Here is a 14,709-nt window from a genome sequence, read left to right as displayed (position 1 = left end):
TATACAAACATGGACACAAGTTATTCTCAATTAGACGTAACCCCTCCCCCCCCCCCCCCCCCCCCCCCCAAAAAAAAAAAAAAAAAAAAAAAACCACCGCAACAATCACAACAAAAAAACCCAATCAACAACCCCAAACAAACAAACAAACAACAACAAACACTCTCCTGCCTCCCCTCCCCTCCCTCTCTCTTCCTCTCTCTCTCTGTCCCTCTCTCACACTCCCTCCCTATCTCTCCCTTCCTCCCTCTCTCTCCCTCCCTCTCTCTCTCTCCCTCCCTCTCTCTCTCTCTCTCTCTCTCTGTCCCCCTCTCTGTCTCTCCCTCTCTCTCTCTCTCCCTCTCTCTCTCTCTCCCTCTCTCTCTCTCTCCCTCTATCTCTCTCTCTCCCTCTCTCTCTCCCCCCCTCTCTGTCCCCCTCTCTGTCTCCCCCTCTCTGTCTCTCTCTCTCTCTCTCTGTGTCCCTCTCTCTTCCTCCCTCTCTCTCCCTCCCTCTCTCTCTCTCCCTCTCTCTGTCCTCTCTCTCTCCCTCTCTCTCTCTCTCCTCTCTCTCTCTCTGTCCCTCTCTCTCCCTCTCTCTGTCCCTCTCTCTCCCTCTCTCTATCCCTCTCTCTCTGTCCCTCTCTCTATCCCTCCCCTCTCTTTCTCTGTCCCTCTCTCTCTGTCCCTCTCTCTCTGTCCCTCTCTCTCTCTCTATCTCTCTATCTCTCTCCCTCCCTCCCTCCCTACCATTCATGCACATCAAGCAGTCATTTAGTCAAGTCTCAAGGTGTAATGAAACGTTTTAATGTGTAGGTTTCTGATATTTTGTATTTCAAATATACTACGTACATATTTATTTCAGTTCCACATCTAATAAATTCATCAAAGAAGCATCACAACATTTTCTGATACTGTTTCACCTATTACAAAGAGTTTGTTATTAAGTGATGCCATCTGTACGAAAAATCATTGTTGGCTTTCCTGAAGTAATGATACATTTTCTGTGCTCACCTGCCCCTCTCTTCTGTCAGGTTTGGCACCAGTATACATGATCAGCTGATCATGTCGCGTCTGTCGTGGCCGACACCCTGGGTCATCCTTGTGGGGGCTCTCATGTCCACAGTGGGAGCCGGGCTGCAGGCTCTCATGGGTGAGTGTCCAGTGCTGAGCTGATCGATTGCGTAATAATTGCTACACCATTGTTTTCCTTTTCAGACATATTACACATTGGGCAATGAGGTGATACAAGTATGACATGATATAAAATGCATTCTTTATGATTTGCTCTTTAATTACATTTAGTAAAGTTTTGACTAAATGTTTTAACATAGAGGGGGAATCGAGACGAGGGTCGTGGTGTATGTGTGTGTGTGTGTCTGTCTGTGCGTGTGTGTGTGTAGAGCGATTCAGACCAAACTACTGGACCGATCTTTATGAAATTTTACATGAGAGTTCCTGGGAATGATATCCCCGGATGTTTTTTTCTGTTTTTCGATAAATACCTTTGATGACGTCATATCCGGCTTTTTGTAAAAGTTGAGGCGGCACTGTCACACCCTCATTTTTCAATCAAATTGATTGAAATTTTGGCCAAGCAATCTTCGATGAAGGCCGGACTTCGGCATTGCATTTCAGCTTGGTGGCTTAAAAATTAATTTATGACTTTGGTCATTAAAAATCTGAAAATTGTGCAAAAAAAATATTTTTTTTATAAAACTAGGTATTCCAAAGTGCTCTTCGCGTGTGGCGAAAAGTGACGCCGAGCGTGATTTTTCACTGGTTTTTAACTTGTTCAAACTCGCTGGAATGAGGTGAACTGAATAAAAAGAATACACCAAGATGATAATTGATTCTTCATAGTTACTTTAAAACAAAAATGAAGTATTAGATTCAAAATCTAACATTTGAAATACGCGTGTGAAAATGGTTGCTAATTTGTGATTTTCTGACGTCGGAACGAAGTTTTCGCTCCGTTGTTTTGACCCCAACCGGGAAAACTCCGCTCGGGCAGATAAGCCATTAAAGTTAGCAACAACCCGCTACTATAGACATGAAGAGGAAAGATTAAACTTCCCGATGATATCAATATTATTTTGATTAGCTTCCGTTTAAGAGTACTATTATTCAGTTTAAAACTTCGCTCGAAAATGTTGCCATCTCAGAACAAACAATATCCGGTTTTATGCATGCGAATGGCAAGATCGGAGTTTGAACTTTCACCTGGTCTTATTTTCATACTGATGCAACCAACGGTTTGCTTGTCCGAGAACCGAAAACGAGGCAACCCGTTTTTCTCGTTGTCGAGTACGCCGTATAATGGCGGGCGTTTGACGAAGATCAAGCGATGGCACGTCACGGTCGCGAAAATTCGATTTTGCACCCAAACTTTGAGGAACCATTCGATCCAGATTGTGTAGAAGGTAAGCATATATGCCTTACAATGTGTTCTCTTTCAATTCTTTAAAATATATTTGCTTATTTAAAAAAACACGGGGGATGAACGAACCGAGTTGATAGCAGACGAAGTACAGTGTTTGTGAAGGTGGGAGTAGTGAACTTCTCGGCACGCTGTATTTTTACAGTGAGGAAAATAAAGCATTATGACTCAAGGAATAAAGTCTTGAAACACAATTTTAACAATCTGTTCATTGATTTGAATCATTAACAAAGAGAATTACTAGAAATTAGCTTTTTTGCATGCGTGCTCGATAGTTGTCTTCTGGGTGATCTCCCTTATCTCCTTGTTTACATTTTACGATGTGCAAACAACTTCGCTTTTTTTACGTCAAATAATTCCGTTTTCTTTTCTAACTATTGTGTTCACTTCTTTTTTTATTTCACTGTTGTAACAACATTCCTTGAAAATGTGGTTGACTTGCAATGAACATTAAACTTTTCATGCACAATTTTTAATTTTTGAGTCACTTGAGAAAAAGTGACTCTATGTAATCGGTCAGTGTTAGTCTGTCCGGCCGGCCGGCCGGCCGGCCGGCCGGCCGGCCGGCCGTCCGTAGACACCACCTTAACGTTGGACTTTTCTCGGAAACTATCAAAGCGATCGGGCTCATATTTTGTTTAGTCGTGACCTCCAATGACCTCTACACTTTAACGATGGTTTCGTTGACCTTTGACCTTTTTCAAGGTCACAGGTCAGCGTCAAAGGAAAAATTAGACATTTTATATCTTTGACAAAGTTCATCGGATGTGATTGAAACTTTGTAGGATTATTCTTTACATCAAAGTATTTACATCTGTAGCCTTTTACGAACGTTATCAGAAAAACAAGGGAGATAACTAGCCTTTTCTGTTCGGCAACACACAACTTAACGTTGGGCTTTTCTCGGAAACTATAAAAGTGACCGGGCTCAAATTTTATGTGAACGTGACTCATTGTGTTGTGAATAGCAATTTCTTCCTGTCCATCTGATGCCTCATATAATATTCAGAACTGCGAAAGTGACTCGATCGAGCGTTTGCTCTTCTTGTTTTTGTTTTTTTTAACTTTCCTTCTTCGAGTATGTATGTGTTAAAGTATTAAACAATGTATGTATGTATGTGTTGTTGGAGTATGCGTTGGTGAGACATATAAATGCGTGTAATCATCACAAATTTAATGGCTTCATTTTCATCAAGTACGTTTTTGTGTCATCTGAGCATAAAACATCACATACCGCCATACAATCATATTGTGTTCACTTCTTGTAGGTAGCGGCAGTAACGCTAGTCCCATGCGGGAAAGCGAGATCTGTGCTGAAAATAACACGTTTTCAATTTCCGACAGCTTTCAATATATGGCATATTATTGAAAATGGAAACTACAGAAATGAAGTTGGATTCTTTGTCTTTTACCCCATGCCATTTGTTTGCAAAATGTGCTTGGATTGAATGCGTGTGCGTGAATCACAAATACTCTCTCCGGATTTTCGGACAGCCGTGACGCGACCGCCATTACTACTTGCTCTTCAACTTTTTGTGGTGTTTCCCTTTCGGCGTTGTATTTTCTAAAAATAGTTTCATTCAACGATCGGAAACCAGTGTCGACTGCTAAAGAAAGAGTCCCTTTTCTTTCTAGGGGGGGTATTTTTTAGATTAAATCGATGGTGGATTTTAGACATGGACAATAAAAAATTGCCCAACTTTAACCTTTCGTAACTTAAAAACAACTCAAACGATCGTAGTCGTAAAAGATGCGCTAGAAAGTCCGATTTCTTGTGAATCCTCCAAATATGGAAGTTTCCGTTTAAGATTCATGCGCGCGAAGCGCGAGCCAATCAAAACCGAGGACCTGCAAAACCGGTAAAATCCGTTGCGTTGATCGCGAGTCATGGCGGAGTATTCAAGCGAAGCGATGGTGACGCACGCTTCGAGACAATTTGTGGAAGAAATCAAACCCATCCTTGGTAAGTGTTGATGTTTTTCTGTTCATTTAGTGTTTAGAAGTTGATCTGTCGAACCATTCTGCTGAATTTAGCGTTTTGAGTGCGTAGTTTTCATTTTGATGATAGTAGTTTGTGCTGGGTCATTTTGTATTGGGTGTTGAAATGGGGGTACTCGATAAACGACCGAAGTTATTTTTTGCCTTTCGCCGTACATGTGATATATTTGTTTCAAACTAATCTTGAATTATTACTCCGATGGTTTTTGTTTCTCAGTTGTTGTTTTCTTGAGGATTAAATTAGGATTAAAAGGAATAATTGTTCCTTTGCTAAAACCGGAAGTGCAAGACTAGGCCTAGCAACGAGTAGCGTAGCTTACATGCACTGACCCTAGCGCATCTCCATTCCTTCTTCCTTTTCCCCCCAGTTAATCAGAGTTTATGGTCCATCAAACTTGTGTGATTACTAATTTGTTTCTCATGACAAGCAAGGTGATATAATAAATTAGAAACGAGTTAAAAAATAACCAAATACATGACAGAAAAACAAAGCAAACTTTTGTTTTGGGACAAAAGTAAAACTGAAAGTAAACAGGCCTTCATGGTGGCTTCCAGTAAGTTCATCACACGGTAGATTCGTCACCGGTCCCGGTAACTTCGCCACAGTAGTCCGAGCGCGGCTCTCTCTATCTCTCTCTCTCTCTCTCTCTCTCTCTCTCTCTCTCTCTCTCTCTCACCTCCTTCCACCCCTCCCTCTCCTCACATTGAGTTTCTCTGCCTCCTTGACAGTGAGGTTGAAGTCATAGGACTCCCTCTCTCTCTCTCTTGGTCGCGCGTGTGTGGGTGTTAGTCAGTGTGTGGGTGTGTGTGCGATGGTGTGTGTGAGTGTTTGTGCGTTTGTACGTGCGTGTGTGTGCGTGCGTGTCATGGATATGGGTGTATGTACGTCCGTCCGTCTCTCTCTCTCTCTCTCTCTCTCTCTCTCTCTCTCTCTCTCTCTCGCTCCCTCTCTCAGACTACATGCTTTTGAGAACTGCTCAATGAGTAGATCTCGGGTTGAGAACTGCTCAATGAGTAGATCTCGGGTTTTAAAATAACAACGCTCGGACTGTGTCGTCTGAAAACTGCTCAGTTGAGAACTGCACAATGAGTAGATCTCGGGTTTTAAAATAACAACTCTCTCTCTCTTTCTCTCTCTCTCTCTCTCTTTCTCTCTCTCTAAAAAATGTCAGTGAATCTTGAATCTCTCCCACAAATCAAACATCTGAAAGCATAAGCTCTAAGCTTAACACCCGCCCACCCCTGCCAGTAATTTCGTCACGGGTGACGAATCTACCGCGTGACGAACTTACTGGTAGCCTTCATGGTTTCAGTACAAAAATATTATGAACATAGTATTACATTTTTGTTTTGTTTGTGCGTGTTACAGATGATGCTCACTTCCAGCAAATGAAGTCTGCTTTCACACTCACAGCAACTGGAAGAGGTCGACCACCCAAACTTCAGCTGGTACCACTGACCAACAAGCTATTGTTGCAGCTGGATCTGCTTCGGTTGGAAACAGGGAGGGATTGGAGTGACCTGGTTTCATTTCTCCCCAAAGTGTTCGAGTGAACTTGCTGCAAGGACTTGAAATCAAGGCAGAAATTGAGGGAACAGTGAAAGAAGCAACAAAGCTGGGGAATAAGACTGGATTAGAACTAGAAGCATTTTTGGATATCGACGCAGGGCGTTGCATCATGGGCCGGAATGTTGGGGTTCATTTGCTGAAACATAGGATCACAAGAAACCACCTGCTCAATCCGGACCTTCTGGAAGACCTTGACCGTCCATCAGAACTTGTGAATGGCATGGTGCTCGATCTAATATCGTTCCACAAAAAGGAGAACCTATCGCTGACTTCTGCCAGATTCCTGCATCGGTTGTTTTTGGACACAACATTGTGCTTGCACCATTTTCTTCTTCTGGCAGAACATTCACAGTCGAATCTCCAGCAAACCTGCCTGCCATGTACACCTGTTTCAAGCAGTACTTGACTGACAACTTTGTTTGACTGACTTTGAAGAAGGGGTATATATGCATTTGACTGTCACTTCTCATCCGACTGTGCACTTTGCAAGAATTTAGTTTTCCCCAGAGAACTGTGAACAATGTTAGTAAATTTATCCCACATACGTGAGAGAGATAACCGTGAGATAAAAATCGTTCAAATCACACGTGTGTATATCATGTAAATGAGGTCAACCGGAAGGTCAAGCTATGTAAATTAGTAGTACATGGGATAAACCGGAAGGTCAAGCTAATCCTATCGAGGAAGGATATGCTTTGCTGTTGTTGTTCCTTTTGGTTTCTTTTATCCTGTGGCCACTGCTTTTCTTTTTATCTGGTATATTTTGAAGTGATGGGTTTGATTTCTTCCACAAATTGTCTCGAAGCGTGCGTCACCATTGCTTCGCTCGAATACTCCGCCATGACTCGCGATCAACGCAACGGATTTTACCGGTTTTGCAGGTACTCGGTTTTGATTGTTCGAATATTAAACTTAACAGTGTTGACAAAGGCGAACTACTTTGTCCTAGTTTGAGAGTGTGTGTCATGGCGGAGGAATGAATGTCAAATTGAGTAAAGTGGTTTGAAGTTCTAAAGCGGTTGATCCAAAGGCAATATCGCTGTCGGTGACTTTTAGTTAGATCTGGCACAGAAGTATATAATGTAGGATAAACAGAATACTACATGGCTTGCTGTGTCGTACCAGATTTACACTCGTTGCTTTTTCAAATAGTAAACAGCTCGCTTTCGCAGTTCACTATTTAAACAAGAAGGGCAAAGCCCATACGACTCACATCCTTGACCTTTACATGACCTTGACCTTCAGGGTCAAGGTCAAATAACTAAACCTAGCAATGACATCATACACTAAGAACTGCTTTACACATTTTTCCTACCAAAATACATGTGACCTTGACCCAAGGTCAAGGTCATCTAAGGTCATGCAACACAAAGCTGTTAATTCAAGACATAGGAAGTACAATGGTGCTTATTGGCTCTTTCTACCATGAGATATGGTCACTTTTAGTGGTTCACTACCTTATTTTGGTCACATTTCATAAGGGTCAAAGTGACCTTGATCATATGCGACCAAATGTGTCTCATGATGAAAGCATAACATGTGCCCCACATAATTTTTAAGTTTGAAACAGTTATCTTCCATAGTTCAGGGTCAAGGTCACTTCAAAATATGTATACAATCCAACTTTAAAGGACCCTTGCGACCTTGACCTTGAAGCAAGGTCAACCAAACTGGTGTCCAAAGATAGGGCTTACATTGCCCTGTATAGCATACATAGCTAAGGTTGCCATTCTCGATAACTTCAGAAGAAAATGTGAAAAATGGCCGTTTTTAAGACAACAATTACGGCCCCTGTGACCTTGAACTTGAAGTGAGGTCAAGTTGCCGCACATGTTTTTTGAGATCTTGTAACCATACACCATCAGGCCACATCAGGTGTTGATAGACTTAATAGTGTCCAAGAAATATCCAACGTTAAAGTTTTCCGGGCGGACGCCGGGACGGACGGACGGACGACTCGGGTGAGTACATAGACTCACTTTTGCTTCGCATGTGAGTCAAAAAACAACTCGTGTAAATCTGGTACGACACAGCAAGCCATGTAGTATTCTCTAGATCTTACTTCAATCAATCAATCAATATGAGGCTTATATCGCGCATATTCCGTGGGTACAGTTCTAAGCGCAGGGATTTATATATATATATTTTTTTAATTTAAAAAAAATTTTTTTTATGCAATTTATATCGCGCACATATTCAAGGCGCAGGGATAACAGTGACATTTTTATCTACGCCTATACAATTTTGCCAGGAAAGACCCTTTTGTCAATCGTGGGATCTTTAACGTGCACACCCCAATGTAGTGTACTTGATTGAACACATATTTGTGAAGATAACATTGTAATCAATCTACACACCAAAAATCATGGCTGTATTTTCAGTAGTTTCTGAAATATTTCAATCTGAAATGTGCTACCCCCCTCTGGGGGGGGGGGGGGGGGGGGGGTTTGTCCACTCTTGGGGGATTATTTTCAACATTACACTGAATTTTACTGATGTCTGTAAAGATTACACTGTAATCTATCTACACACCAAAATTTTTCGTTGTATCTTAAATAGTTTCTTAATTATTGGCCTTGAAGTGCGAAAAACTGTAATTTTCCTGTTTTTCCGCTTGACAAATTGAGGTTTTTGACATTTTTGAGGCTCTTATACTCCAAAAGCATTGAACTAAGCTGTCTGAAAAAAAATAGCCATGTTCTACACACATTTGTTTGGAATATGTGAAAGTTTCAGACAGCTGCTATACATATTGTGTGAATTGTGATGACCCAAAGTTGCCCTCCCGTGCAATTTTGCGATGGGTTTAATTGTGTTTTTCGTGAAGTTTGCATGCTTGCTGACAGAAGCCATATGAGATTAGAGGGCTAGAACTATGTGTTTTTTCTATTCTTGGTTGCTGATAACAGATCCTGAAAAGTTGAAAGGGCTGAGGATAACTATGTGGTACCCACATGCTGCTGAAGTTGCCCTATTTTACAGTTTTAAGCAGAGTCGCGACAGCGTATGTACTAAAATATCAAAATCTCAGGAACTAATAAAGGTATCCACTTACTTTTTTGTGTGTTTTGCTTGTACTTTATTTTTCTTTCAAGACATCACAAAACATTCACTCTCACTTCAAAACCAAGTTTTGACTGCCGCTACCTACTTACTTGACATGGTAATTCTTAACTGTGCTAATGCCCTCCAACTTTTCCCTTCTCAATCTCAGATGATCGGTTCCAGAAACTGAAGGAGACATTTTTAATGACAGGCAGAGGGAGAAGACCAAGTCTTCCTCAGTTCCTGACTGACTTGATGGCAGGTGTTCAAACAAGGACGTCCGGACGTCCGTCTGTCCGTCCGGAAAACTTTAACGTTGGATATTTCTTGGACACTATTCAGTCTATCAGTACCAAATTTGGCAAGATGGTGTATGATGACAAGGCCCCAAAAAACATACATAGCATCTTGACCTTGCTTCAAAGTCAAGGTCGCAGGGGTCATAAATGTTGTCTAAAAAACAGCTATTTTTCACATTTTTCCCATTTTCTCTGAAGTTTTTGAGATTGAATACCTCACCTATATATGATATATAGGGCAAAGTAAGCCCCATCTTTTGATACCAGTTTGGTTTACCTTGCTTCAAGGTCAAGGTCACAGGAGCTCTTCAAAGTTGGATTGTATACATATTTTGAAGTGACCTTGACCCTGAACTATGGAAGATAACTTTTTCAAACTTAAAAATTATGTGGGGCACATGTTATGCTTTCATCATGAGACACATTTGGTCACATATGATCAAGGTCAAGGTCACTTTGACCCTTATGAAATGTGACCAAAATAAGGTAGTGAACCACTAAAAGTGACCATATCTCATGGGAGAAAGAGCCAATAAGCACCATTGTACTTCCTATGTCTTGGGTCAAGGTCACATGTATTTTGGTAGGAAAAATGTGTAAAGCAGTTCTTAGTGTATGATGTCATTGCTAGGTTTAGGTATTTGACCTTGGCCCTGAAGGTCAAGGTCATGTAAAGGTCAAGGTCAAGCATGTGAGTCGTATGGGCTTTGCCCTTCTTGTTCTAAATAAGTGTTGCAACTTACATTCTCTCTCTCTCTGTGCATATTCTATGTATTCATATTGTTCTGCTATATTATGTTAATAATCTGATATTTTATGGTCTGTCACGTTTGATGTTCTGCATGTATACTATGTGTATGTATACTTTTTATTTCATTTCACACCCCCCTTCATATGGGGCAATTGCCTTGCTAGATAAACAATCCCTCCCTCCCTCTCCCTCTCTCTCTCTCTCTCTCTCTCTCTCTCTCTCTCATTCTCTCTCTCCCTCTCTCTCTCTCTCTCTCTCTCTCTCTCTCTGAAAAAAGTAAGCAGTGTATATGTGTTTGTGTGCAGGTATCTGTTTGGTTCTGTCGGCTGCTTTGTGACTCTTCATATCCAGAACGTGTGAAGGCACTGATCCAGAAGACTGAAAAATCCTTTAACAACATTGCTGTTTCTTCAGCTGATGCTGCATTCTTGAAAGAGACCTCTTATGTGAACATGATAAACATAGAACTTGATGATGTTGGCATTGACTGGTCAAATGTGCATTCATGTTCTCAATTTTTAAGAACAGGTATCCGACTGACAAACCAGATTGTGATTGCACTTGAACAATTTAGAAAGAAAGAACATGTAAAACATGATTTTGCTTCTGAATGGTTGAATGTGTTAGGGGAGGGGATTGAAATGTTCTAGATCACAGATTGCTAAGTCTGAAGAGAAAAGTATGATGCACTACAAAACCTTAAGCAAAGTTAAAGATAGGCGCCCTGAAGAACTTGAGAAGTTTTTGGTTCATGAAATTAGTGAGCAGTCAAACAGTTGCCAAGGAAGAAGTGTTTCCAACAAGAATCTGGGCAGCTCAAACCAGGAGCAAGAGAAGTTAGTAAATCACAGCACAGTTGAACCAGCAGGAATACTTGACAGTAGGGAAGAAAACCAGCATAGCATTAGCAGTCTGCAAGTTCAACATTCAGCTGCTACAATGGTTACGCTGGAATACCACAAAATACTACAGGAAGAGAAAGAAAAGGCAGAAAAAAAGCTTGAACATTTGGAGTATATTGTAGGTGGTGCAAATCTGACTACCACTTGGCAAACTAAGGACTTTGCTGATTTGACTAATGCTAAAGAAAAACTGGACTTTTCTCAAACAAGTGCATGCCAATTATAGTCAAGAAACTACAGCAAAAGAACAGAAATGTGAAGGAAAGCTTATCAGGAGTGAGAAACTCCAAACTCTACAGAAGAAGTGCAAATTTCAAAGCTACCCACCAAAAAGATCTTGTGCTAAAAAAATATTCTTGAGCAAGAACTAAACATTTCAAAAGAGGAAGCTTAATTATCACTGGCGGCAGAAAAAGTTGCTGTGCAACAATAATCATCAAAACTGAGTCAGAAAATTGAGCTTTTACAAAGTCAACTTGCAAGCATGACAGAGTAAGCTAATCAAGACATACTTTTTTCATATTTTTTTTTTTAAATAAATTTTTTTTGTTTTTGTTTATACCTTAGATAAAAAACAGTTATGGTTTCAATGGAAGATAAGACGTTCATTGTCTTTTTTGCTGTTCTGACAGTTCATTAAAAACTAATAATTTTGGTATAAGGTACTTGCATTAGCTTAAACATTGAACCAGATAAAAACATTTAGAAGAAGCCAAAATTCACGTTTTGTACAAAATAATTATCTGTTTTTTCAGGACATTGCTATGTTTTCATTAAGCATGTAGAAATCCAAGTGTGTATCACTTATTAAGAGCTTTTAATACTGAACAAATGGATACCAAACACAGCTTTGTAACTTTTAAAGCAAGAAAGTTATGGCAGACCAAAAATGACTACTTAGTCGCCATTTTTCTCGACTTGACAAAACAGCACTTTTGGCATATTTGATCAAAGATATCGTATTAACCAGTTGTCAGATGGAGTTGAAAAAAATTAGGCTTAGATATCATATCCTGCTCTTCCTAGAAAATATATTACAATGAAAATGCATTGTATGATTTAGAGATGAAAGAGTTAGAAAATGGGCTCTTGCCCAGTTGTTGGGAGTAGCAGAGGGCTTATTTTGCTATTGTGTGCCATTTTTGTAGCTCTGTATCTCTATTACGATGTATTTCCTGTCAATGTATTTTGCATTATCAATCTGAAAAGTATATAAAGTGTTCATAAACTCATTTTTGGACTCATGTGACTTGATTTGTGTGCTTGAGGTATGTCTGAATGTGCGGAAGAATGATGTCCAAAAATACGGAAAAAAATCTTTTTTTTTCCCCAGCCCACCTTAAAAAAAAAAGTATTCCTGTGCTCAGAATGAAAAACTCTATTTGTTTAACTAAGTTTCATATGGGTTATTTAAAAATTGAAAATCACTTTGGAATACCTAATAAAACGATCCAAATTTACGTTCATCTTATTCTTCATCATTTTCTGATTCCAAAAACATATAAATATGTTATATTTGGATTTAAAACAAGCTCTGAAAATTAAAAATATAAAAATTATGATCAAAATTAAATTTTCGAAATCAATTTAAAAACACTTTCATTTTATTCCTTGTCGGTTCCTGATTCCAAAAACATATAGATATGATATGTTTGGATTAAAAACACGCTCAGAAAGTTAAAACGAAGAGAGGTACAGAAAAGCGTGCTATCCTTCTCAGCGCAACTACTTTCTTTCTTTATTTGGTTTTTAACGTCGTTTTCAACCACAAAGGTTATATCGCCACGGAGCGCAACTACTACCCCGCTCTTCTTGTCAATTTCACTGCCTTTGCCACGAGCGGTGGACTGACGATGCTACGAGTAGTAACTGTCTTGCTGAAAAATTGCATTGCGTTCAGTTTCATTCTGTGAGTTCGACAGCTTGACTAAATGTTGTATTTTCGCCTTACGCGACTTGTTTTTGTAAGCATTTGATAAATATTTTGACTCATCTAAGTTATAGTTTTCAGCTGTGTTTGTTTGTACGGTGGACATGTTTGCTTTGAGATTGTGTCACTGCAGTCATGCAGCATTTTCATAGTCACTGGAGAAACAAACAACTAATCTTATCCACAGCATTACAGAACTGTTGTCATAATAACCCCTTAAATTACATATTCTTACTCCAATTCTCATAAATGCATTGACTTCAGTCTCACATGCTAGATGTCAAAAAACCACTCAAATTACCTGCCCTTAGAAGGGTGGTAACCAAGCTAAAAAGAGACGCCATAGCCGTTGCTGTGTACTGACCTTGCTCGGTTACCCATAACACCCTGCACACCACGTGAGCGCCAGCATCCGGAATAATCATTCTGGACTTTCGACAGCACTTGGTGGACGTGTCGATTTTTGTCGCTCACTTTTGGCCTTCGCATGCCGGCTCGTCCGTGACACTAGCTGTTTCTTGTGGGTCTACCTGTCCATCTACCTTTTGGTGAGATCTTTCTGTTTTTGTTTGGTTGATAGCTTTTTGTTTGAACAGGCACGCACAATTTTTAGTTCTGGGTGACTGTTTTTCGTCGGCGTTAAAATGGCCGACAGCAGGCGTCTGTAAGGGTGCTTGCCTCGATTCTAGGTCAGATGGAATCGATGGCGACGTTGGTTCCCATAGGAAGAGTGTACAAGAGGCCTTTTCAGGCTGCTCTCAGGTCTCTTTGGGATCCGGCCACTCAGGATTGGGACAAGAGTGTCCCCGTCCAGGGATGGCTCAGTCACACGGCGCGTCGGTGGCTGGATTTGGATTGGATCTCTCAGGGGGTTCCCATTGCGCTGCCCCCTCCGGACTTAGACCTCTTTACAGATGCGTCTATTGCCGGATGGGGAGCTCACATCGGTGGTCATACGGTCTCGGGTCGGTGTCCTCAGTCGCAGCTTCTTTGGCATATCAATCGCCTGGAGTTGGAGGCAGTTGCCCTCAGTCTGCGCGCCTTTCTCCCTCTGGTGGTGGGCAGACATGTCAGGTTGCATACCGACAACACCACGGTGGCTGCCTGTGTCAACAAACAGGGAGGAGCTCGGTCCTTTTCCCTGTCAGACAGAGCCTTTGAGATTCTGATCTGGTGCCACTCGCACCAGGTGAGAAAGCCTATAATCGATCTGTTTGCAACCAGGTTCTCCAGGAGGCTTCCGATTTTTGTGTCCCCCTTTCCGGACACGGAGGCTTGGCGAAGCAATGCAATGGAGTTCTCGTGGATAGGCCTTCAAGCCTACGCATTCCCCCCCCCCCCCCCCCCCCCCTTTCCTCTGATCAGCAGAGTGGTGCGGAAAGCCGAGCTGGAACGTCCAGATCTTCTGTTGGTAGCCCCCATGTGGCCTTCGCAGCATTGGTTTCCAGATCTGCTGCTGCTGGCCAAAGGTCCTCCGATTCCTCTAAACCTGGTGCGGGGAGAGCTCGTTCAGCCAAGAACAGGCATTCCGCACAACGCCCCGCAGGCCCTTTGCCTACACGGCTGGAGGTTGTGAGGCCGGAACTACGTAAATCTGGTGCTTCGGATTTGACACTGGATTTAGTCCATAAAGCGCATAGGTCTTCCACTTCCTCGGTCTATGCCTCGCATTGGTCTGCCTGGGCCAAGTGGTGTAGAGAGTCTGGGGTCAACGCCTTGGCTCCTCGCTCTCTCCAGGTTGCGAATCACCTCTCTTTCTTGTCCGCTCAGGGCAGCTCGGCCTCTTCTTTGAGAGT

General features: G+C 41.4%; 1 protein-coding gene and 1 long non-coding RNA gene across 2 annotated transcripts in view; both read left to right on the top strand.

The window, feature by feature from the left end:
* LOC138976027 (solute carrier family 12 member 5-like) overlaps positions 1-14,709 on the top strand; it is a 74,600-nt gene that overhangs the window by 18,836 nt on the left and 41,055 nt on the right. The window contains exon 9 of the mRNA XM_070348858.1: positions 1,013-1,131. Within this exon, the coding sequence (XP_070204959.1) occupies positions 1,013-1,131 (119 nt within the window). The remainder of the gene's footprint in view (positions 1-1,012; positions 1,132-14,709) is intronic.
* On the top strand, positions 3,942-9,040 carry LOC138970987 (uncharacterized). Its single transcript, XR_011457137.1, has 2 exons — positions 3,942-4,381; positions 5,786-9,040. It is a non-coding gene; the product is annotated as an uncharacterized lncRNA (long non-coding RNA).

The sequence above is a fragment of the Littorina saxatilis genome, linkage group LG1 (assembly GCF_037325665.1).
Source record: "Littorina saxatilis isolate snail1 linkage group LG1, US_GU_Lsax_2.0, whole genome shotgun sequence".
Taxonomy (NCBI): domain Eukaryota; kingdom Metazoa; phylum Mollusca; class Gastropoda; order Littorinimorpha; family Littorinidae; genus Littorina; species Littorina saxatilis.
The sequence above is the reverse complement of the archived record's forward strand: the minus strand, read 5'-3'. Positions and strand labels throughout refer to the sequence as shown.